This window comes from Pelophylax lessonae (assembly GCF_965119305.1).
Source record: "Pelophylax lessonae genome assembly, chromosome: 3".
NCBI classification, from domain to species: domain Eukaryota; kingdom Metazoa; phylum Chordata; class Amphibia; order Anura; family Ranidae; genus Pelophylax; species Pelophylax lessonae.
Genome location: NC_138770.1, coordinates 280,035,312 through 280,059,333, shown reverse-complemented (window position 1 = coordinate 280,059,333; position 24,022 = coordinate 280,035,312). Strand labels below are relative to the sequence as shown.

Genomic DNA, 24,022 nt, shown 5'->3' with positions numbered 1-24,022 from the left:
GCTGAGAGCGGGGCTGAGACATGCTCTGTGTGTGATCAAGCTTGCATCAGTACCCACATAGCACTTGCTATGGGGGCATTCGGCGGGGAGGGGGGAGCCAGCAGCACCAGCGGGTGACACCCAGAGGAGGATTGGGCTGCTCTATGTAAAACCATTGCACAGATAAGGTAAGTATGCCATGTTTGTTATTTTAAAAAAAAAAAAGTTTACAAATCAATCACTTTAAAGTAGCAGTCTGACATTTTCCCCTAATGCCATGGTAAAAACAGTTCTGATATTATTAGGAACCAAAAAAATAGGGCAATACTAACCTCACCGTAGATTCGGAAAGTCCCACTGTCTTCTTCTAACTCGATAGCTGTGATACCTGGAACCTTCCTGGCTTGCTGGATGTTGTTTCCATGTGTACCTATTGCCAGCCCCATTAAATCTTCTCGGACAACAAATTCTTCGTGAAATGCAGCTGCAAGTTGCTTCGTACACTAGAAGCAATAAAAAAAGTTGCTTAGCAACACACAATGCACACATGAATCCCACTGTGACCCGATGACATCTTAAAGTGGATCTTCACCTTTCCCCGTCCATATTTATTTTTTTGAACACTCGCCTAAGGGGTGGTATTTTCTGTACAGGTTAGATACTCACATACTCAGGGGACCCAACTTTGTTCAGCTACTCAGAGGATCAAGTTAAAGAATAAAAAAAAAAAAAAAAAACACAACAGCACAGCACTACTCGTGTAGAGGAGGTAAGGATGAGTGAACTTTAGAGGGTGAAGATCCACTTTAAATGTAAAACTATAAATGTTTGGTGATCATGCCAATATTGAACAACAATGAATAACATGAACAATATTAAACATGTTTCTCTAATGATGAAAAGTGAGAAAACCATAGTGTACTATATCAAAGGCATAACTTACTTCTAAATGTTTGGTGGCTTCTTCATTTCTTGACATAAGCATCAGTTTTGTGCGAATACTGCGCAAGTGCATGTCACTTAGTATATTTACCCGCTTCACCGTTGATTCACTTGCAGACTTTAAATAAATACAAAAGACTCAATGTGAGAAAGAAAATGAAGCACATTTAACACATAAGTGTGTCTTAAGTTAGCTGAAAATAACAAAAAACAGCAAGTTCATGCAACCAGTTAGGCCCCATTCACACAGGGCGTCAGAAAAAACGAGCTGCAGAGCCAATTCTAATGCCAGGAAAAAGCAGCTGTAAAAACGTGCTTTTAGTAGCTTTTTCCATTGACGTTATTGCACCTTTGGCCACGTTGCTTTTAGCAGCGTTTTTTTGGCTTCCATTCAAAATCAATGGTTCCCTATGGGCATCTCAAGTCGGATCAGGAGACCCTGCCCCTTTATGTCACAAATGACATCTGTGACAAAGAGGTGGGGTCTCCTGGTGATGTCACCACGAGGCCACGCCCCTAATGGCTATATAACAAGCTGCGCAGACCCGGAGTCGGCATAATCACCGGAGACATCGGAGGAGGAGGACCGGAGGAAAAAGAAGACTAGAGGAAGAAGGCCAGAAGAGCGGAGGGGAGAAGGCCAGAGTGGAGAAGACCGGATGAACAGTTTTAATAAACTTTTCAAAAACGTCTCCTGTCGTTATTTACATACACTGCCTTTTATGGGGTGAATGGGTAGGGGGAACAATGTACCCCTTACCCATTCACATAGGGAGGGGATCTGGGGGCTTCCAGATTCCGATAAGCCCCTTGCCCGCAGACCACCTGCCCCAAAGCACCCATGTTGAGGGCGTGTGGCCTGGTATGGTCCAGGGGGGGTGGGGCTGCTCGCTCGTCGCCCTCCTTTACTGGCCTGCATACTTGGATAAGGGTCTGGTATGGATTTTGGGGGGGCAGGCCTTTTTTTCCCGCCTATTTGGGACCTGTGGGGACCCCCACGCCGTTTTTTCCCCCATTTTGGCATGGAGTTCCCCCTCAAGATTCTCAGAGCGCAAGTCGCACCACAAGTCAGATTATCCTGATCAGACTTGCTATGCGACTTCCTTTCAAATCAATAGGCTCCCATAGGGAACCATTGATTTTTACATAAAAAAAATGTACAACGTGGCTTAAGCATCGTTATTCAGCCTTTAGCAGCGTCAGACATTTTTACAGCTTGACGTTGCAGCTCCAGAACGCACTGGTCCTGGGTTTTTTTTTTTTTTTTTTGCAGCTTAATAACGCTTATGCTTCTTGGAGCTCCTAAAAGCACTGTGTGTGCATGAGGCCATAGAATAACATGGATGGGCATTTTTAAGCTGCAAAAAAAAAAAAAATGTCCGACACTCCTTACAGCAGCTGCAAAAACGCCCTGTGTGCATGGGGCCTTATAGTAATTTCCTAGGGGCTGTGCAATTGTGTAAACACGTCAACGACAGCTTTATGCAAAGAATTGTATAAAAATGTTAATGTTTTTTCAAAATTTATTGATACTGTATGTGTACAATAAGCAGGTAAAATTTGTTTAATTGAATTTCAGCCTGCTTACTACCTTGGGAGCGTATATAGCCGTTGTGTTTTCCTGCAGTATCCTGCATACTAGGGATGTAACGATATCAAAATCTCACGGTACGATACAATTTCGATATTGACCTCACGGTACGATATTTATTGCGATATTGTGGAAAAGCTCATCGTATTGTTAAATAGCTCATGATAGTGTTTGTGATGATAATAGCGAAAAAATACCGACATTTATTCTGCTTTTGCCAGTCAACAGGCAATTTATTGTTGTATTTATGGATCCATGACAACATAAAACACTGATCACACAGTGCTTTTAAAGTGCAAGTTGTAGTCAGGAACATCGATATTCTGTATAGTAATATTTGGTTGCATAACTGATTCTTCTGTGCAATGTTCAAGTTAAGAAGCAGCTAGAACAATTGTAAACAAACAATAGGCAATTCCCTTTAAGTGCAAACAAAGATCAAGTTAAGTCAGGTTTAAATGTGCAAGGCAAATAAAGGCAGCCTTTTAAAACTGGTATTTAGGAACATAACTTAAACTTAAATAAAATAGTCAGTCAAAAAGCCTTTAAAAAAAAAACACTGACCTATCATTTAGCTTATGTTTACGTTTTTCATCAGAAAGATCAAAATATCTACATTGAAAAAAAAAAAAAAAATACAGTAAAAAAAATCCTTAAACTCTGGTCTATGTAGTTAACAATGATTTGTTCCGCGGGACTGTGTTTATTCCTCTTGCTTTTTGACGGACACCTGTCCTTTTAATATTGTAACCCAACCACGACGATATCGAGACATGACCACGACTATATTGAGACGACCACGACGATACGATATCGCGATATCTTCGATATCGTTACATCCCTACTGCATACTACGAGTCAGCTGACACAAACAATGCACTCCCTATGTGGCTGATCTCATGTCACAGAGAGAGGAGTCACTACACTGAAAGCTCTTGAATGGCCAATGCACAAATCTGTTAATTTACTTTAATAATCAGACATAGAACAGCATACTTGCAAAATATAAAAATTCACTTTAATGTAAACTGCAATAATTCAAAATAAGTGCTCACCAAAATACACAGTACTTTTTCTTTGCGTTTGCCTTTCATAAGAGTAATGTGTAGTTTGGAAGACTTGCAAAAAGGCCAGAATTGGAGATTTCAATGAAACTCATACAATGGAAATGTAATCTTCTACACCAATATTGGACCCGAGTAACCCCTTCCAACTAAGCGTATGCACATACGCGGCACCATGGAAGTGAACCTTTTTCCGTGGGGTCGGATATATGGGCCACTGTGTTTGTGCTGATAATGCACTGCGCAGAACACTACCAGTACAGACACTGAGCACTCACACCAATAATGGTAACAAGGAGGCTCAGTTTAAGATCACCTGATCACAGTTATTGCTTCCGAATAGCTATCACAGTGATCAGTCACTGTATAGGCCACTGTGCAGTTTTCTCCTCTTGAATGGAGGGAAAGGGTACATTACTTTTCTCCTCTAGCAAGGAGAAAGATACAAAGTGTGTGTTAAAAAAAATAAAAATAAAAATAATAAAAGATACAATAGCTAAGATCAGGGCTTGATCTAGTTCAGTGTCAAAGTCAGAGATCGGGGTCACTGTATTTTAGGTTGGATTTAAAAATAAAAATGTAACTTTCCACTTTAGAATCAGTGTATGTTTTAAGCGGGGGGGGGGGCTGGGCCCTATTATGAGTGCATGCAACAAACATCAGGAGCAGGAGAATTTATTTTGGGTTGTTCTTTGATGGTATGTTAGGTTTAAGGTTTAAAATACTATATAAAACATGGGCTCTGCCAACAGAGGACTACCGTTTACGAAGAGCCTTCAAATGGCCAGCTCAAATCAGACATTCCTTCAGGCTACCTTAGCAGAGACCAAAGCAGTAATGTCAGGTCAATGGTCATGTGATGGGCTGTAAGAGGGAGCCCAGAGCCCAACTTTGCCAAACATCACTTCATTTCTTTAGTATACCTGAGGTAAATTTTCACAATACAGATTTAATGTTCAAGTATATGTCCACTTTACATTTACATACTGGCTGCATAAAACAATTTAGCTGTACGTGTGAGTGATCAGTGTAAGCATAATGTGCATCCTTACCAGGATAATTAATTGATTAGATTCTGCATTAAAATACACACGGCATGCTCCTACAGCTTTCTTGAATTCTTTATGCACAGTCTCACTGGCACACCTGTGTAATATAAAACAAAACAAAGGATGTTTAAGAAAACATGTAACTTTAAAGTATACTTGAAGTAAAGAATATGAACTACAGTGAAAATATATTCGTGCAGGTATCCCTGCTTACACAAGATTCAGGTATTGTCAAAGTTAACAGGAGCTCCTGAAAATGTTTATGTACAGTATATGCCAATACAAAAGTGAGATGTTTGCCTAGCTCCCTCCCACACCTCACCAAACATTGGACCAACAGTGAAGTGCTAAAGATGTAACCAAAATGTAAACTTTATAAACCAAGTTTGCATTTACAGAGAGCAAAGAGTAGGTATCGCTGGCTGTTTGCAAAAACTTTTCGTAGCAGTGTACAGTAAAACCTTGGATTGCGAGCATAATTAGTCCCAGAAACGTGCTTGTAATCCAAAATCACTAGTATATCAAAGCAAATTTCCCCAAAAGAAATAAAAACTCAGACGATTCATTCTACAACCATTTATTCATCAGTCCTTCAGTCTATAGTCCATAAAAAAGAATATGGCAATGTGACTTCAAGGCAACTTTAGGGAATGCCTGGGTAATCTTCCTGTAATGTTGGCTACAAACCACATCAATAAAGATGAGGATCTGCTTGAATTCATGCACACTGTGGGATTTGTGTCTTACCGTAAAATCCATTTCTCTGATGTTCATTGACAGACACAGCTCCTAATCTTCTTAACTATTGGGTTATACTGCCCAATACAGGAGTAGGACACTAGGTAGAAAAAAAGCTGGACTACGCCTATGAGCAGTCCCCAGGGGGTATACTCCCACTCAGCTATAGGCACTCAGTTTTGTTACAAGCAGTGTCAGAAGAAAATCTAACTCCACAGAGGGGTGGGTGCTGTGTCCGTCAATGAACATCAGAGAAATGTTTTTTAGGGTAGGAAAAAAAAAAATCCCATTTTCTTTATCGTTCATTGACGGACACTGCTCCTAATCTTCTTAAGCATTGGAACTTCACAAAGCAGTGTTAAACATGAGGGGTGGGAACAGCAGAAAAAAATTCCCCAAGGCTAAATCATAGCCAACCAGGTAACATGGAGTTCAACCGAGAACAACTGGAGTTCACCTGAAAAAAAATTCATCCTCCAAGAGGACCGGGTCCTCTAAACAGCAGCCTGTAAAACCTTGCGGCCAAAAGGAAGCATCCACAGATGCCAACACATCTACTTTATAAACTGTTGTAAAAGTGTGCACAGATGACCAGGTAGCCGCCTTGCAAACCTGCATCACTGATGCCCGACGAGGGAAGGCCCAGGAGGCACCAAGCACCCTAGTAGAGTGCGCCATAACAGGGAAAGGTGGAACCTGACCCTTAATGAAATAGACTGGAAGCACACGTCTGTCTGATCCATCTGGAAATCGTTGCAGCAAAAGCGGACAACCCCTTCTGAGGTCCATCCGTAAGCACAAATAGTGAGTCTAACTTCTTAAAAGACTCCATAGCTGCCAGGTACACCCTAATTGCCCAGACCACATCCAAGGAATGCAAGGCAATTTCCTTAGGCTGTTTTGGCCTGGGACACATGGAAGGCAACACAATGAAAATCAGAGACAACCTTTGGAAGGAACGACGGACAAGGGAGAAGAACCATCTCATCTCTGTGAACCACCAAGTAATGTGAACGACAAGCCAACGCCGCTAGCTCCGACACCCTGCGCGCAGAAGTTATTGCCACCAAAAAGGCCACCTTCTGGGATAACGTAAGCAGGGGAACCTCCCTAAGATTTTTAAAAGGAGTTTTCTGGAGGACTGAAAGCATCACATTGAGGTCCCAAGGCAGCAATGTAGACTGCACCAGAGGAGCAAAGTGTCAAACTCCCTGGATAAAAGTACGCACCAAGGAAAGTGTGGCCAATGGTCATTGAAAAAGACTGCCAAAGCCCACATCTGGCCCTTGATCGTACTCAAGGCCAGGTGCTGCTCAACCCCCTGTTGAAGTAAGGTCAAGATTGGAGCCACCGAAAAGTAGGGAAGATGAACCCCAAGAGACTCACACTGAAGCATGCTGCCAGGATCTTTCCTGCACTGTCTGCAATGCTACAATCCTCTGCAAGGGGACCCCCCTCATAGTTAGCACACACGTTTAGGGGAGACACTGCTGTGTCCTCTGCACTCGTCTCTGCACTAGGACCCCCCGCACTATACCTACACTGCAACCAGCAGGGCATACACCTAGGGGTCTCCTACACTGACCCGTCCAGACTACCAGGGAGGGGGACACACTATCCCAGGACCCTTACAGAGAGGGGATCGCGGGGTGGGGAGACCCCCAGGGATCTCTGTTGCATTCTCTGCTCTGGAACCCCCACCAGACTCCTGGTCTAGACAGGGGGGAAAGGGAGTGAGGAAGGACCCAGCTCAGTGAGGGATTTAAGGATGGGAGGAGGTTACATGCAGGCAGGTCCCACCGTCCGTGGACGTTACCCGCGTGTCCCCCCCCCCCCCCACCCCCCAAAGAAAAAGGGGAAAGGGGGGACTGTACTTACCCTTCCATGGTGCGGGTAACACTCCAGACAGAACTCCTAGCCATCAAAGTAAGGGAGCTGTCGGTCAAGGGGCTGCTGCGCCTCAGACCCAAGCCCGGTCGTATGCGACCCTGCGAGACGTTTAACTCGCAGGCCAGCCTCTGTCCGTGAGGCTATGTTGCGGCCGACCTAGCACGTAGCTGCGGTCTGAACTCGCTCGCTGGCTGGGTTGAACACTGAATCTAGATTATCCAGTCCATCGCACTGCATGGCAGTTGATTGTAGATCTCCCGAGAGAAAAAAAACAAAAAAAAGATGTAAGGAAGGGGAAGGTTGCTAGGACCAGAGATCCTAGCCGGGAGCCAAGGTCCTTACTCCTGACTAGACCGATTAAAACTGATTACCTAGAGCAGAGAGGGGGGGGGGGGGCGGGTTATATACCAGCTGAGGGCAGACCATGGGCGTAGCCAGGTGTTTTTTGTTCTACCTAGAACAAAAGCCTACTCCTGGAACAGGCAATATAACCCACTAGTTATGATTTATGGAGCGCTGTGTTTGTCGCTCAACGAAAGAGAAAGTACAGTTTCCACCAATACCTCCAAATACTTCCTGTTGTGCTTTGAGGAATGCGCACTGCAGAGACAGTTTGCTTATGTAGTTTAATGAGTAATTCTAGTAGTGTTCAGAAACAACTTGTTTACAGCAAAAAGAGGACACAAACACACAACCAAAACAATCCGCAAAATGAACTTGGTATAAATGCAATGTATTAACGGCAGCGGCTTCCGGTCACAATTATAAAAAGATGCCACTTAACTGCTGTAGAGGGAGATCTGCATTGTTAACAGCCTGTGGCACTGTCAAGACAAACATTTTGAGACATGCCACGGCTATCCTTTCCATATAATAATTATGGCTTCAATGCATTAAGTCACTGACCAACAAGCAGAGAGAGAAGGGGATTCTGACACTTGTCTACAGAATGCTTGTTTCATGTTTGTGGTTTAAAGTATTGAAGCCTCATAAAAACAGGCAAGTAGCATTTACAAAAGTACAATTTACAAGCAACGACAGCCTTTATACTTTACTTGACAAAATTCCTCTCAGTATTAAGGACCGGGCATGTGTGCCAAGTGTTAGGGGTCTTTTGATACCAGTGCAGACTTCCCGACACTGAAAACAGTCAAGGGAAGGGATTTTATAAATCTCCAAAAATTGGCAACATTGACAAACAAAAATTTCTCACCTCTTTATTGGACCTTTTGGGACTAGATACAGGAGGATATGCCGACGACACAGGAAGCTACGGCAGGTCTACATCAATCCTACAGGTACAAAAATGCCAGTGCATGCTTGTGCAATATTGTGCACATTTTGAGCATCACTGGCAATGTTACACGGATAAACTACTTTGGTTCACAAAAAGCTTCTTATTCTTTTCACAGAATATAAGGCATTCTGTTAAAATACAAGGCTTTTGATGAATGGAGGGTAGGAGGGAGTAAGCGACTCTATGCTTCTGAAACTGTGGTTAAAGCTTATGGTTTAAAGTAGTATCAGGCACTAAAAAAAAAAAAAAAAAAAAAAAAAAAAAAACCTTTTCAACATCTCCAGCCACCACGTGCATCTAGTTTGCAAGCATTACTTAGAGTTTATAATACAAAAGAAACAAAAAAGGAAAAAAATGCTGAAGTTCTAATTTATAGCACAACTGAACACTCAAACTATTTTTCCACTGGAAAGAACTATGTAATGATTCAGGAGTGAGCCAATCAAAAATTGCTCATTCTATTTGTTCATGGATGTGGAATTTCTTTTTAAACTTAGCAGGTAATTTTTTTTTTTTTTTTTTTGAAAATACATTTTTTTTTATTAATTTTTGCATGTAAAAATCATACAAAGAATAAACACAAGATATCCGTTATCCTGAAGTATAAACATATACAACAGTTCTTTTTATACAGAAAATAATAATGGTAAAGGAGAAACTTTAATACAACACGACATTTACTCATTATGTGCTTGTTGGTACATGGTAACATTTTCTTTGGTTATTGCCATATGGCTAGGATCACTCCACCCTGTGAACCCCCCCCCCCCCCCCTCAAATGGGAATATATGATGGTTCACAAGGTGGAAATCCCAACCTGCATGTTCAGCATTGTTAACTTAGCAGGTAGTACCCATAGGTGTGTGGTGAGACACAGGAGAATCAAGTGTGACAATGCTGAGACTTTTGCACACAGCAGAAGTGAGCATATCAACATTGGCATGCATACTGCATGAAGCTGTAACAGCATGTAGCCTGGGGGTAAGAATCGGAGGCCTCCGCCAACACTGTGTCTGGGTCAATTTTTATTTCCCTCAATGCCTGCATCTTCTAAAGAAGGCATTATACTTTGCAACACCGGTAGGGATAGTTGGGGTGGAGAAGGAGCCTTGCACCTTTGAGCCCTGGACAGTGATAGCTGTATTAAAGCCATTAGTTGAGAAATGGAGTTACAGATTAGTTTGCCTTAGTCAGGTAGGCCAACAGTTGCATGCATGAGACTGCGCAATAAATGGATGCAGAGATCAATGTTAAAATATCGTCCTGCACTGCTGCAAGGGACGTATCATCACACTTAGCAGTTTGTTTTGCAGCCCTTCAGCAGATCATGTTTGCCTGAGATATTGCTGTGGTTCCCAAAATTGCTATCCGTAAGGGTATTCCTTATTAGGGTACTCTGGGTAATGTGGAAATGGGGCAAGTGCGTTCATGAAGGAGTACGCAGCATCCCAATGTACACCCTCCTGTAGCGAGAAAGAAGCACCCGAGTCACTTATAAAGAGGGACATGTAAAAGGTAAATTCACCTTTTGAAGCGTGTTACACAATACACCCATGTTGTCAATCGCCCCCCACCACCCCTTCCATGTGACAGTGGGCAGGGGTTCCTTCCCTAGTACTTGCTGTCACATTTTGAAGACAGCGCAATGGTGCAAGGCTCCACCCATATAGAAATCTGTGGATGAGAACTACAAAGTTCCTTCTGTCACCAAGGCAAACGGCTTGTATTTCCAAACTGTGAGGATGCCAGTTAGCACGCTCGTAGTTCATGCACATGCCCTACAACAGTGGTCCTCAACCCTGGCCCTCAGGGCCCACTAACAGGCCAGGTTTGCAAGATAACTGAAATAGATCCCAGGTGATATAATTTGCTGCTCAGTGATTGCAGTACTCTAGTATGCATCTCCCCAAGGTAATGCTTAAAATCTGGCCTGTTAGTGGGCCCTGAGGACCGGAGTTGAGGACCACTGCCCTACAGCTTTAAAAATGACAGTCCATACAAAGATACAGGCTGAAAGCTGTAGGGCTTGTCTGCAGGAGCCTGACATTGCACTTGTGATCCACTGATCAAAAGGTGAAATGCTTTGCAGGCCCCTGCCGGAGGACCTTTATTATTTCTTCTCAAAAGGTGGACTTAACATTGTAAGTGTCCAACCACCTAAAAAGGTCCTAGCCTATAACCCAGGGTCTATAAATATATCCTGTAATGTAGGATTAAAAATATTATAATTTACAGTGCCTTGAAAAAGTATTCATACCCCTTGAATTTTTCCACATTTTGTCATGCTACAACCATAAACCTAAATGTAGTTTATTGAGATTTTATGTAATAGACCAACAACAAAGTGGCACATAATTGTCAAGTGGAAGGAAAATTTAAAAAAGGTTTCAAATATTTTTACGAATATCTGAAAAGTGTGGCGTGCATTTGTATTTAGCCCCCTTTAATCTGATACTCCTAACTAAAATCTAGTGGAAAAGTCACCTACTTAGTAAAAAGAGTCCACCTGTGTGTAATGTAATCTCAGTATAAATACAGCTGTTCTATGAAGCCCTCTGAGTTTTTTTTTTTTTTTTTTTTAGAGAACCTTAGTGAAGAAACAGCATCATGAAAGCCAAGGAATACATCAGACACTTCAGGTATAAAGCAGTGGAGAAGTTTAAATGCAGGGTTAGGTTATAAAAAAAATCCCAAAAATCCCCAGCTTTGAACTTATCACGGAGCACTGTTCTATCCATCATCCGAAAATGGAAAGAGTATGGCACAACTGCAAACCTAGCAAAACATGGCCATCCACCTAAACTGACAGGTCGGGCAAGGACAGCATTAATCAGAGAAGCAGCAAAGAGGCACATGGTAACTCTGGTGGAGCTGCAGAGATCCAAAGCTTAGGTGGTAAAATCTGTCCACAGGACAACTATTAGTAGTGCACTCCACATATCTGGCCTTTATGGAAGAGTGGCAAGAAGAAAGCCATTGTTGAAAGAAAGCCATAAGAAGTCCCATTTGCAGTGTGCGAAAAGCCATGTGGGGGACACAGCAAACATGTGGAAGGTGGTGCTCTGGTCAGATGAGACCAAAATTGAACTTTTTGGCCTAAAAGCCAAAAACACTGCACATCACCCTGAACACACTATCCCCACTGTAAAACATGGTGGTGGCATTATGCTGTGGGGGCTGCTTTTCTTTAGCAGGGACAGGGAAGCTGGTCAGAGTTGATGGGAAGATGTATGGAGCCAAATACAGTGCAATCTTAGAAGAAAACCTGTTGGAGTCTGCAAAAGACTTGACGGACAGAGGTTCACATTCCAGCAGGACGACGACGCTAAAGATACAGCCAGAGCTACAATGGAATGGTTTAGATCAAAGCATATTCATGTGTTAGAATGGCCCAGTCAAAGTCCAGACCTAAATCCAATCTGTGGTAAGACTTGAAAATTGCTGTTCACAGACGCTCTCCATTCAATCTGAGCTTGAGCTATTTTGCAAAGAAGAATGGGCAAATATTTCACTTTCAAGATGTGCAAAGTTGGTAGAGACATACCCAAAAAGACTTGCAGCTATAATTGCAGTGAAAGGTGGTTCTACAAAGTATTGACTCGGGGGGCTGAATACAAATGCACGCCACACTTTTTCAGACATTAGGAAAACCATTTATTATTTTTCTTCCACTTCACAATTATGTGCAACGTTGTGTTGGGTCTGACACATAAAATCCCAATAAAATACATTTACCTTTTTGGTTGTAACATGACAATTTCAATGGGTATGAATACTTTTTCAAGGCACTGTATAAATTGGCTTACTGTTCTTTACTGTTCATAGCCCATGCCCCCCCCCCCCCTGTATAATTACAGAATTATAGCTGCCTCTCAGCAGAAGCACGTTGAAGAGATCCCTGTTCTAAAGTTAATCAGTTCAATTCACACATGGTAGTTTAGGTATACAGTATTTCATAAATAAAACAATTGCAATTTCCACACTGGAATATGTAACAAATTTTCAAGGAACACAGTTTATGCTATGATTAGGAAATGATAAACAGAATACATATATAACTAAATAAATGGACAGCAGAAAGGCGAAGGCTGAGACAACTTACGCTTCTCTCAGGTCTTCTGGTACGTCCACCATGCATTTAAAGAAAGAATTCTTTGTGACAGGCTTGTTCTGATTCACAGGTCGTAGCCGCTCAAATGTGACAATTTCATTGTAGGTAGCATCACAAGCAGCATATTCAATAACATAAAACTACAAATATATAACAAAATAAAGCTATTTAAAAAATTACAATCACCAAACAGTTTCACACTTTTACAAGTTCAGCTACAGTGGAAAATATTCTGTTTTCTATACAGACAAAGTAGAGTACTGTCCAATATATATTTTTTAATTTGCAAAAACCGACAAAGCATTTCTCAGGTAATTTTTTTAAAATAATAAACAGGTTATTAACCTGCTCTGTGCAACGATATTGCACAGAGCAGCCCCCCCGAACCTTCTAGGGTCTCTGCCTGCACACTCTGCTCCTAATCAGGTGTCTGCCCCCAAAAGCAAACCGCTTGCTATGTGAGCAGCCATGCAGGCTTGATTTCAAGCTGGGCTGTGTGCGTCCACTGATACAGCACAGCTCTCCCATGCCTCAAACATTTGATTGACAGCAGTAGGAACCAAGTCCCTGTGAGTAGAGGCAGAGAGGAGATAAGAGCTGCAGCAGTGCACAGAGCAGGATCAATGGACTCAGATTAATTATTTAAGGGGACACACAACAAGTTGTAAAATGCTTTTTACATTAAAGTGGAAATTTACCCATAACAACTTGGTAAATAATAATGTTCTTTTAGCAAGAAACATTTTCCACATTAATAATTATGCTACCAAAAATGAGTGTGTGCTGTCAATTGCATTTCAGCATTGCTCTTGTTTCTTCTTGCTAGAGGCTGCCATTTGCTGAAGCCAAGAGCCACAGAGCCCCTGAACGGCAGTAAATCATAAAGCAGAACTAAACCCATTCATTTAACAGTTTTGAAAAACAGTTACATTCCTTGAATGCCAGGATTACGAACTGTCACATTTGCTTGTGTCCTTACCAAAACTGTCAAACCATCAAATGGCTGGTGTCATAACTGATCACATGTGCAGAACCATGGCAGTTGCAGATCAAACAGAAGCACCTTCCTTGGTTCTAAAGGATAGGAGGGTTTAATTCTGCTTTAAGGCTGTCAGCAGATTAGCCTCTGTAAATTCGACAGTGCAAGTTGCACTTAAGCATGTGCAAGCAGAGCAGGGCGAAACAGTGTATTACTACTGGCTTTTAAACAGTATAGACATTTATTTTTAGTGTTTTACATAGCTATACCTGCAAAAGGGGCCGGCTTGAATTGATCTAGGAGGACTTAGTTTTCTGACCAAAGTTGCATTTTAATGCAGGGAAAGGTAAAAAACACACAACAAAAACAAACACATTTTTATCTTTATCACCTACATTTTTTACGCAAGGTTTTGGGGTCTACCTTCTAAAGTTCAAGCAGTGCTGATGCACAAGGCAAAAAAGAAACCTGCTAGACAACAATTCCTGGGGGAACACGTGGTAATACAAGTAAGGGAATGGGGAATGAGAGTAAGGGGGAAGATTCACTGAAGTGAGAATGTTCACAAAACTATTAGGTAGATATTTAGAGGTCCAGTGTGTGTCAAAAATAATTCACAACCAAAATTCATGCTTTTATATAATGGTCTATGTGTGGTAAGGGATATGCCACAAGTGTGCTGTATTCTTTGTGTTCTTTTATGGGGCTTCATTCTCTTCGGCATCTTTTTTTATTTCACATTCTGCTCTATAAAACATTCCCAAAAAAAAAAAAAAAAAGTATAACTTTTTTTTTTTACCATTTTAGGCCAATTTGTTTGCGCTACATATTTTTGGTGGTAAAAAAAAAAAAAAAAAACGCAATAAGCATATTTTGCGCAAAATTTTTTGCCTCTACTAACGACAGGAAAGATTTGTCATTTTTATTGTTTTGTGTTCTTTTGTTACTAGTAATGGCGGCGGTCTGCGATTTTTAGCAGGACTGCGACATCACATCGGACCCCTAACTGACATTGACACTTTTGGGGGGACCAGTGACATTACTACAGTAATCAGTGCTAAAAATATGCACTGTTACTGTAAGAATGACACTGGCAGGGAAGGGGTTAACACAGTGGGTGATCAAGGAGTTAAATGTAAGCCTAGGGGAGTGTTTCTGTGGGGGGGGGGCTTTTGAAATGATCACAGAGACCTGTGATCCTATATAGAATGATCAGAGACCTGTAATCCTATTTAGATGGATCACAGGCGCTCGGATCGTTCCAGAAAGAAGAAGAACGGTCAGCTGTGTTTACAATAGCTGACCGCACACTCTCAGTGGGGAGCGATCGCAGATGGCCGGCAGCAATCGGAGCCGCCTGCCCTGTGCATCGGAGTCCCCTCTGCCGAGTGGGGGAAGGAGCGCGCCGTCGGCTACGTCGTGCAGGAGGGCCAGCCTGCCGCAGTAAAGTGGTTAAAAAGACTGACTTTTTCACATTTACTTTCCTTTCTGGCCATATGATAAAAACATTGTCAATATAGCAATATTTGGTTGACGTCCATAAGGAATTTGTTCAACAAGTGTGCCATAAATACCAGCAAATTGTGATGCAATTTTGCAGCCCCATAGCACTTACCATAAAATCTATTTCTCTGATGTTCATTGAAGGACACAGCTCTTCATCTTCATGACCGTAGGGTTATGCTGCCCCCTACAGGAGTAGGACAATAGGCAAAGAAAAGCTTGAGCACGCCTATGGGGCAGTCCCTGGGGGTATACTCCCACATCCTGTTATAGGTATTCAGTTTTGTAACAAGCCGTGTCAGAAGAAAAAACAACCCAACTCCAAAGAGGAGCGTGTGCTGTGTTCGTCAATGAACATCAGAGAAATGCATTTTACGTTAAGCCAAAGATCCCATTTTTCTCTTTTGTTCATTGACGGACATAGCTCTTCATCTTCATGACCGTAGGGAAGTCCGAAAGCAGTATCAAACAAGAGGGGTGGAAACCGCAGAAAAAAAAAAAAAATTCCCAAAACGCTAAAAACATAGCCAACCAGATAACATGGAGCTCAACTGAGAACAACTGGATCTCACCAGTATAAAAAAAAAAAAAAAAAAAAAGACCCTCAAAGAGGATAAGACCTCCAAACCGCAGCCTGCAAAACTTTGTGGCCAAAAGAAGCATCCGCAGATGTTAACACACCCACTTTATAAAACTTTGTAAAATTGTGCACAGACGACCAGGTGGCCACTTCGCAAACTTGCACCACTGGCGCCCGATGACGGAAATACACAATGGTAACAGGCGCTTTAGTCACATATTAGACCAGAGTCCATGGGAATGGAAAAAGTCATTAATGGCACAGGGGAAGAAAAATTCCACCATATAGGGCAGCAATCAAGAAACCAAAGCCAGGGGTTCCACAGGGCTAAAACAAAGAAAGACAGAGGCGCCTCTAAGTGTAGACTTTATATGACAAATTTAATGAATAAAATTATACACTCACATCTGCAAGTATATATTCATGCCAATAGACAAGGTTCCAATGTGGGGGAAGTGATCATCATCCAGTCCTAGACATCCATCCTGCTGGGAGCAGAGATCCCAGTCCTAGACATCCATCCTGCTGGGGCCGAGATCCCCTCGCCGTGGCCGGCTAGTACGGCGGGGTTGAAACCACATAGCAGGCTCGGTGTAGAAACTGACAGCGAGGCTTGGTGGATAGTCGGATAAGGGTGACGTCATCCTCATCCGACTATCCACCAAGCCTCGCTGTCAGTTACTACACTGAGCCTGCTTCCTGGTTTCAACCCCACCGTACTAGCCGGCCACGGCGAGGGGATCTCGGCTTCAGCAGGATGGATGTCTAGGACTGGATGATGATCACTTCCCCACATTGGAACCTTGTCTATGGGCATGAATATATGCTTGCAGATGTGAGTGTATAATTTTATTCATTAAATTTGTCATATAAAGTCTACACTTAGAGGCGCCTCTCTCTTTCTTTGTTTTAGCCTGATGACGGAAAGCCCAGGAGGCACTAAGCGACCGAGTAGAGTGCACCCTGACAAGGAAAGGAGAAAAAAATTCAATTTAAAAAGAAAAAAAAATAGCTAGGACCAGAGATCACATCAAGAACTAGGTCCTTACTCCTGAGTAGGCAAAAAAAAAAAAAAACTGAATACCTATAGCAGGAAGTCCCCTAGGCATGCTCAAGCTTTTCTCTGCCTAGTGTCCTACTCCTGTAGGGGGCAGCATAACCCCTCATTGAGTGTATTCACACGCGTTAAGATGTATATGCGCAGTGTAAACAGCCCTTCACTCTCTTCTATCACTTGCTTTTATTTTTCTCATCTCTCCATCAGTTACACAGATAGTAAAAACTTTTCAGGGGTGGGGGTTAGGTAGCTTTTCTGCAGGGAACTGGTCTTGCACCTTCTACTTTCCCACCAAGGTAAGAAATATATTAGTCAGCCAGCCAAAGCCTCCTACGGATACCAACATCACACATCCAAGGAGGCTTCAGGGCCATTCTAAACCACAGAGCACATGCAGGTCAGAATGTACGTGGGTTGGTAGTGTTTTAGTTGAGTAAAATCAGGAGTTGGATCATAGACCAGTTTTTAAAGTATCATCTGCAAAAACTGAATTTTTGTAAAATCTTACCTGTAAAATTCCTTTCTCCGAGTCCTCCGACAGTCGCCGCCTCTTCATATTCGTCACAATGGGGTTATTGACCTTTGCTCCGTAGGAGTAGCTAGGCAACAGAATATGTTAATATCAAAGCTTTTAGCATACCCCACCCCTAGGGGGTGGTCCCCTCAGTCAATACCCTCCTGCTTCCTGCATTCCTACCTCAGTTTCAGTAGTATAGCAGTAGAGTACATAAACCCCAAAAGAGGGGCGGGGCGGCGACTGTCAAAGGACTCAGAGAAAGGAATTTTACAGGTAAGATTTTACAAAAATTCAGTTTTCTCTTACGTCCTCCAACAGTCGCCGCCTCTTCATATTAGTCACAATGGGGACGTCCCAAAGCAGTGTAGACATGAGGGGTGGGAAACCAGCAGCCGCGCCCAAGGCAACGCAATACCCACATCAGAGAAAAGAACCTCACCAAAGGTAGGAAACCAACTGGGCAACATGAAAAAACTTGCTCAACAGGAGCAACAACCCAGGAAAACAAATAACCTAGGGATAAAAAACATCCCAACAGCCAAGGGTCCAAGAAAAAAACAAGGAACCCTAAGGCACCGCCGCACAAAGAACCTTGTGGCCAAAGGAAGCATCCGCCGATGCCTGAACATCCACTTTGTAGAATTTTGAGAAGGTGTGAACGGACGACCAAGTCGCCGCCTTACACACCTGGGCCATAGAAGCCCGATGATGACAGGCCCAAGACGTACTCAGAGATCTTGTAGAGTGCGCCTTCACAGGCATGGGGGGAACTTTCCCCTTCAAAGCATAGGCCTGTTCAATGACCTGTCTGATCCATTTGGCGATGGTAGAAGCTGACGCCGCCATGCCCTTCCGAGGCCCCTCTGGAAGAACAAATAGAGAATCCATCTTGCGAAAGGATTCAGCCGATGACAGGTAAACCCTGATCGCCCGAACAACATCCAAGGAATGCAAAGCCACCTCCTGTGGATGTTTAGGCTTTGCGCAAAGCGAAGGCAAGACAATGTCCTCATTGAGGTGAAATTCCGAAATCCTTTTTGGAAGGAAAGACGGGTTAGGTCGCAAGACCACCTTATCCAAGTGAACCACCAAATACGGAGATCTGCAGGACAAAGCAGCCAGCTCCGACACCCTACGAGCCGAGGTGATTGCCACCAAAAAGGCGACCTTCTTGGACAACATAGACAACGAGATCTCCCTGATTTTTTCAAAGGGAGCATGTTGCAACACGGACAGAACAAGATTCAAGTCCCATGGAGGCAAAGGCTCCCTCCTAGGAGGGACCAGATGCCGCACCACTTGAACAAAGGTGCCCAAGAATTAGACGCCACAGGGCGTTGAAAGAGAACGGCCAGAGCAGAAATCTGACCCTTAATCGTGGCCAACGCCAAACGCTGGTCCACGCCCGTTTGAAGAAAAGCCAACACCCTTGATACAGAGTATGAGCGAGGGGAATACCCCCTGGACTCACACCAAGCAAAATAGGCCTTCCAAGTACGGTAGTAAACCTTCCCCGAAGAGGACTTTCTAGCCTTGATCAAAGTGTGAATGACCTCAGGGGAGAGACCCCTATCCTTCAGGATCTGGGTTTCAACAGCCAGGCCGTTAAAGCCAGCGACTGTAAAGCAGGATGGAATATCGGCCCTTGAGACAGGAGATCTTCTCGAAGAGGCAGACGCCACGGAGCGTCGACCACCAGATTCACGAGGTCTGCGTACCAAGACGTGTATCTCGGCCCAAGATAGAATGTCGGCTACTTCCCGAGCCGCTCGGGCACTCCTGGTGCCCCCTTGGTGGTTGATGTAGGCCACCGCTGTGGCATTGTCCGTCTGCACCCGAACCGGACGGCCCTGCAGCCTGTCCGACCAACGCCGAAGGCAGAGATTTATCGCTCGCAATTCCAGAATGTTGATCGGAAGGGAGGACTCCTCCTCCGACCAAGTTCCCTGGGCAGACAGAACGCCCAGAACACCACCCCAGCCCGACAGGCTGGCATCCGTCGTGATCATTGTCCATGAGCAAGGGCGAAAGGACTTGCCCCCCGACACCGCCGGGAACTGGAGCCACCACAGAAGGTCCCTTCTGGCGCGATGACTCAATGAAATCTGGAGATCCAGAGATAGCGGTCGTCCGTCCCACCTGGCCAGAATCTCCCTTTGGAGACCCCGCGTGTGAAACTGGGCAAAGGGTATCGCCTCGAAAGCCGAGACCATCAGCCCCAGACACCTCATGCACGTCCGGAGGGACGAGTACTGAACGTCCCTGAGGGACCCGACTTCTCCCTGAAGCTTCCGGAGCTTGTCTACCGGCAGGAAGACCTTCGCCTGAACAGAGTCCAGGATCATTCCCAGGTAAGGAAGACGAACCGACGGACACAGCGTCGACTTTGGAAAATTTATCGTCCAACCGAACTCCTGTAGAGTCTGCATCGTGATGGACAGGTCGTTCACCAGGTCCTGACTGGTCGCAGACCGAACCAGAATGTCGTCCAGATACCCCATGACCGAGATGCCCTGGGCTCTCAACAAAGCCAGAACCGGCGCAAGCATCTTGGTGAAAACCTGCGGAGCCGAAGCGAGACCAAAGGGTAACGCCACAAATTGGTAGTGATCCTCCGCAATGGCGAATCGAAGGTACTGCTGGTGACCCTCGAAAATGGGAATGTGAAGGTACGCATCCTTCAAGTCGATGGAGGCCATGAATTCCCCCGGAGCCAGGGCAGCCACCACTGATCGCAGGGATTCCATGCGGAACTTGCGAACCCGCACAAAGCGGTTCAGAGCTTTCAAGACCAGAATCGGACGTACCTTGCCCTCCTTTCTGGGCACAGTGAACAGATTTGAATAGAACCCCCGAAATCTGTCCCGATGAGGCACCGGAATCACCACTCCCTGAGCCCGCAGGTCCCGCACCGCCAGGTGCAGATCCCGCAATCGCTCCGGAGACAGCTGAAGATTTGAGAGAAAAAATCTGCCCGCCGGCCGAGAGAGAAACTCGATCTTGTATCCAGATCGAACAATTTCCTGAACCCACCTGTCCCGAACGCGGGCCAGCCAGGATTGAAGAAAACCGAGCAAACGTCCCCCCACCCCAGAACTGGGTGAGGGCGCCCCTTCAGGCCGTATTGTTATGGGCAGCGGACCCGGACTGGCCGGACTTCTGCTTACCTGCCCACGGCTTTTTCTGGGAGCCTTGTCCCTTGAAGGGCTTACCCTTATAGTGCGACCGAAAGGCACGAAAGGACCCCTGAGAGGGTCTAAACGAAGTATTCTTCTTACCGCGAACAAACTTAGACTTGTGAGTCTGGGGCAAAAGAGTACTCTTACCCCCAGAAATACCCTTTATCAGAGTTTTCAAAGATTCGCCAAAAAGGCGAGATCCCGCGTAAGGCAAATTAGCCAAAGTCTTGCGAGAAGATTGGTCAACAGACCAACATTTCAGCCAGATCAGGCGACGGTTCAACACCGCCACACTCTGCAGACGCGCAGCCAAAGGGACCATATCTAGGTCCGCATAACACAAATACATGACACCCTGATGAATCTGATCCACCATAGCCAATGTTGACGGCGAGGCAGAGTCAGTCACCAGGGTGCGCCTGAGCACCTGCGTCCAATCGGCAATAGCCTGGGCTGCCATAATGGAAGCAAAAATAGGCTTCAGCATAGAGCCCGCAACCGTATAAGAGTGACGGGCCAGAGACTCCAATCTCCTGTCCGTAGGGTCCCGGAACACCGGGGTATCCTCAGCAGGGATCGCAGTGGATTTATTCAAAATCGCCACCGCGTGATCCACCTGAGGCGGCACACACCAACGCTCATCAGTAGCTGGTGTAAAAGGATAACGCAGCTTGAACCTACTTGGCACAGCAAAAGGCTTCTTTATGTTGTGCCTCAACAGCGCGCTGAAATTCCGTAGAGCAAGGAAAAACCTGCAACATTGTGCGTTCCCTTTGCGTCCCGTACGAGGACATCAAAATAGGAGGACACGGTTCATCCTCCAAATGCAGCGTTTGCTTGATAGAAGCAACCAACTCATCCATGAGTGCAAGCTCTTCAGACGAGCCAGGGGGAGAATTATCAACCCCTTCCACCTCAGCCTCCCCTTCAGACCCCGCAAGGTCTAGAGATGAGCGAGACCCTGAGAAGGGCACTCCAGCCATAGCATCCCCATCGCCCTCTGAATCAGAGGAAATTGACACTCTGGGCCTTTTTGTGGATCGATCAGCCACCAGCATCTGCACCTGAGCAGCTAGGTTAGCCACAATAGTAGCCAGATCAGCCCCCTCGGGGGAAGCAGCAGCCCCTTGGCCCCCTACCAAGGAGGGAGGAAACTTGCTTTCCTGAGAATCCATGCCCCAGTAACTTAGGAAAAAAAGGAGTACTGCCCCTTTAAGGTCGCGGCGATCGTAGCCCACCACACTCACAGAATACACTGACCCCCACAGGGATAGGAATACAAGGAATACAGGAATATGGAAAGGTAAAACCTGGAGGGATCACACAGGCTGCTGCACCGATCGCTGTCCCAGAGGAAAAGGAAGTGATGCAAGACTGACCGCCCTTATGAAGCCTATGTAAAGGCTACACAAACATAGCCGCTGGCTGAGGCTCCATAGGCAGATACAGAAAAACAGTGCTGACATGAGGCCGGATCGATCGCCGCCAAAATGGCAGCGATTGGCGCCAAAAACGCCGCTCTTTCCACACAGGACCGGCCACCATAGCTAGCTGTAAAAAAATGGCGGACCGCAGCAGCGGTCGCCGCACAGTATGCTCCAAAAACTCTGCACAAGCATGTCACACATAGCATACAGCATGTCTCACAGAACTCTCAGCCTGTTACACAGAGCAGAGCAGGAGAGCCCCCCCCCCTCTTCAGCCCACAGAAAGGCGGCTAGTACTGACAGGGAGCTCAAAGATTTTTCACAGACATGCAGGGTCCCACAGTCCCAGACTGACACCCAAAACAGACAGGTCCCCACACAGAATACACTTACCATCCGGATGGCGTGGGGAACCCGCACAAGCGATCAAACCGCTGCACTAGGGACAGGGAGAGTCGCAGCCAGGACGCAGTGGAACTGCGGTGCAAAACCGCAAATGGCGTCCGGTGAGGTAGCCACCTCACCGCAGCATCCCTGCAGCGAACAGGGATGGGTCGTTCACAAATGCCAGGGAAACCTGAGCTGAACGCTCGATGGCAGGCTGGGAAGCCACTGGCCCTGAGCCCCGGGTACCCAGGGAGGCCAGCCCGAGACCCAGCTCCGCATGATCACCTTCATCCGAAGAACTAAACTAATGCTGAAAAATAACAGCTAAGTAAAGAAGAGAAAATACTTGAAATAAAATCAAAAAAGAGAATAGAGGCTGAGACAGAAATCTACGACCTCTCCAACCCCAAATGGGTTCAGTACTCTTGGGAACCTATGTGATGAATTGCTGGTCTTCTCATCCAAATTTTCCCTCTCCCCCCCCCCCCCCCCCCAATTGGTATTCACAGGAGCGATAGGGAAAATGAACACAGGTATACCCGTTTCCCTTTATATCCTCATGTTGCATATTCACGAAAGTTCATTGAGCGAAGCTATGCAAGCGGTGTGCTCATGGAAATATAATCATAGGTTACACCTATAATATTTCTTGAACCTTGCTGTATTGGTATCATATGTTGGCATACCTCCTTTTCCATGTCTGACAGTATTGGAAAATTAATTTTTGAATTTACAATAAAATAATAAATTGGGGAAAAAAACAAAAAAAAAAAAAAAAGTTAGCGAATGGTTTAAATTTGGAAAAACAATAAACAGGGCCGCGGCCGTTATTAATCTAGTTTTGTGTGTCTAGTGTTCTTTGTATGTGGAATTTATGCCATCTACCCTCCCCCATGGTACTTCACTTCCACTTTTAGCCTGGATTCACACTAATGCGATGTGGGACAAGACATGTGATTTGCCTAGGAATCGCAACGCATTCCTGTGCACATCACATGCAATGTCTGTACGGAGCAATCTGAGCTAAACATTTTCTATAGATCAAATTGTACCGCATTCGCACCAAAATGGCGGAGAACCCTTTTTTCCCCACACCCGAATCGCTTAGGTGTTCACACAATCGCACTGCGTTTTGTGATTTGTTGGGGGTATCTGAAAGCTATGTAGAGTTGCCATACAGATTTATCCAAACCCTGTATTTGTTTCATCCGTGCTGGACCATGCTGCTTTAACGGTGACGGCCTGATTGTGGCACAACTCCTGTACAGTTTACTCCAGAGGTGAAAGATTGTACGGTTTTCCATTAAGTGGATATAACCTGCAGTCTGGAGTTAATATGTAGGTCCAGTTATGTGCTGGTGGAGGTGTTGCTCTTTTTATTCTTGTCACACTCCATTGCTGTAGGATTGCTTTTGTTGTGGAGATTTTATTACTTGAGCCTGTCTTCTAAAGAAATCGAAAACACCTAACAATAACTGCATATGATCCAGTTTGCTGCTTGGGCAGAATGTGAAGACCTTTGGAGGGGACTGATATTTCCAGTTTTGAAAGTTTGTGATCTGACAAACTGATTCTAAATGCTCTGTTCTACCAATATTTTCAGCACATTCAATTGATACCTTGGAATTATGACTTAGCATTCAGATCACAGATATTAGAAAGTGTAGATGTGTTAGTTTGATGTTTTTTGGGTTGTGTCCAAAGAGTATTTTCTTGCTATAAATTTCTGCTA

General features: G+C 44.7%; 1 protein-coding gene across 2 annotated transcripts in view; it reads right to left on the bottom strand.

The window, feature by feature from the left end:
- The window catches only part of FXR1 (FMR1 autosomal homolog 1), a 135,676-nt gene that overhangs the window by 54,561 nt on the left and 57,093 nt on the right, over positions 1–24,022 (bottom strand). For both annotated transcript variants that reach the window (XM_082249408.1, XM_082249409.1), the window contains exons 5-8: positions 12,653–12,801; positions 4,629–4,722; positions 923–1,039; positions 312–482 (exon numbers count right to left, since the gene is read on the bottom strand). In XM_082249408.1, coding sequence (XP_082105534.1) covers positions 312–482; positions 923–1,039; positions 4,629–4,722; positions 12,653–12,801 — 531 coding nt within the window. The remainder of the gene's footprint in view (positions 1–311; positions 483–922; positions 1,040–4,628; positions 4,723–12,652; positions 12,802–24,022) is intronic.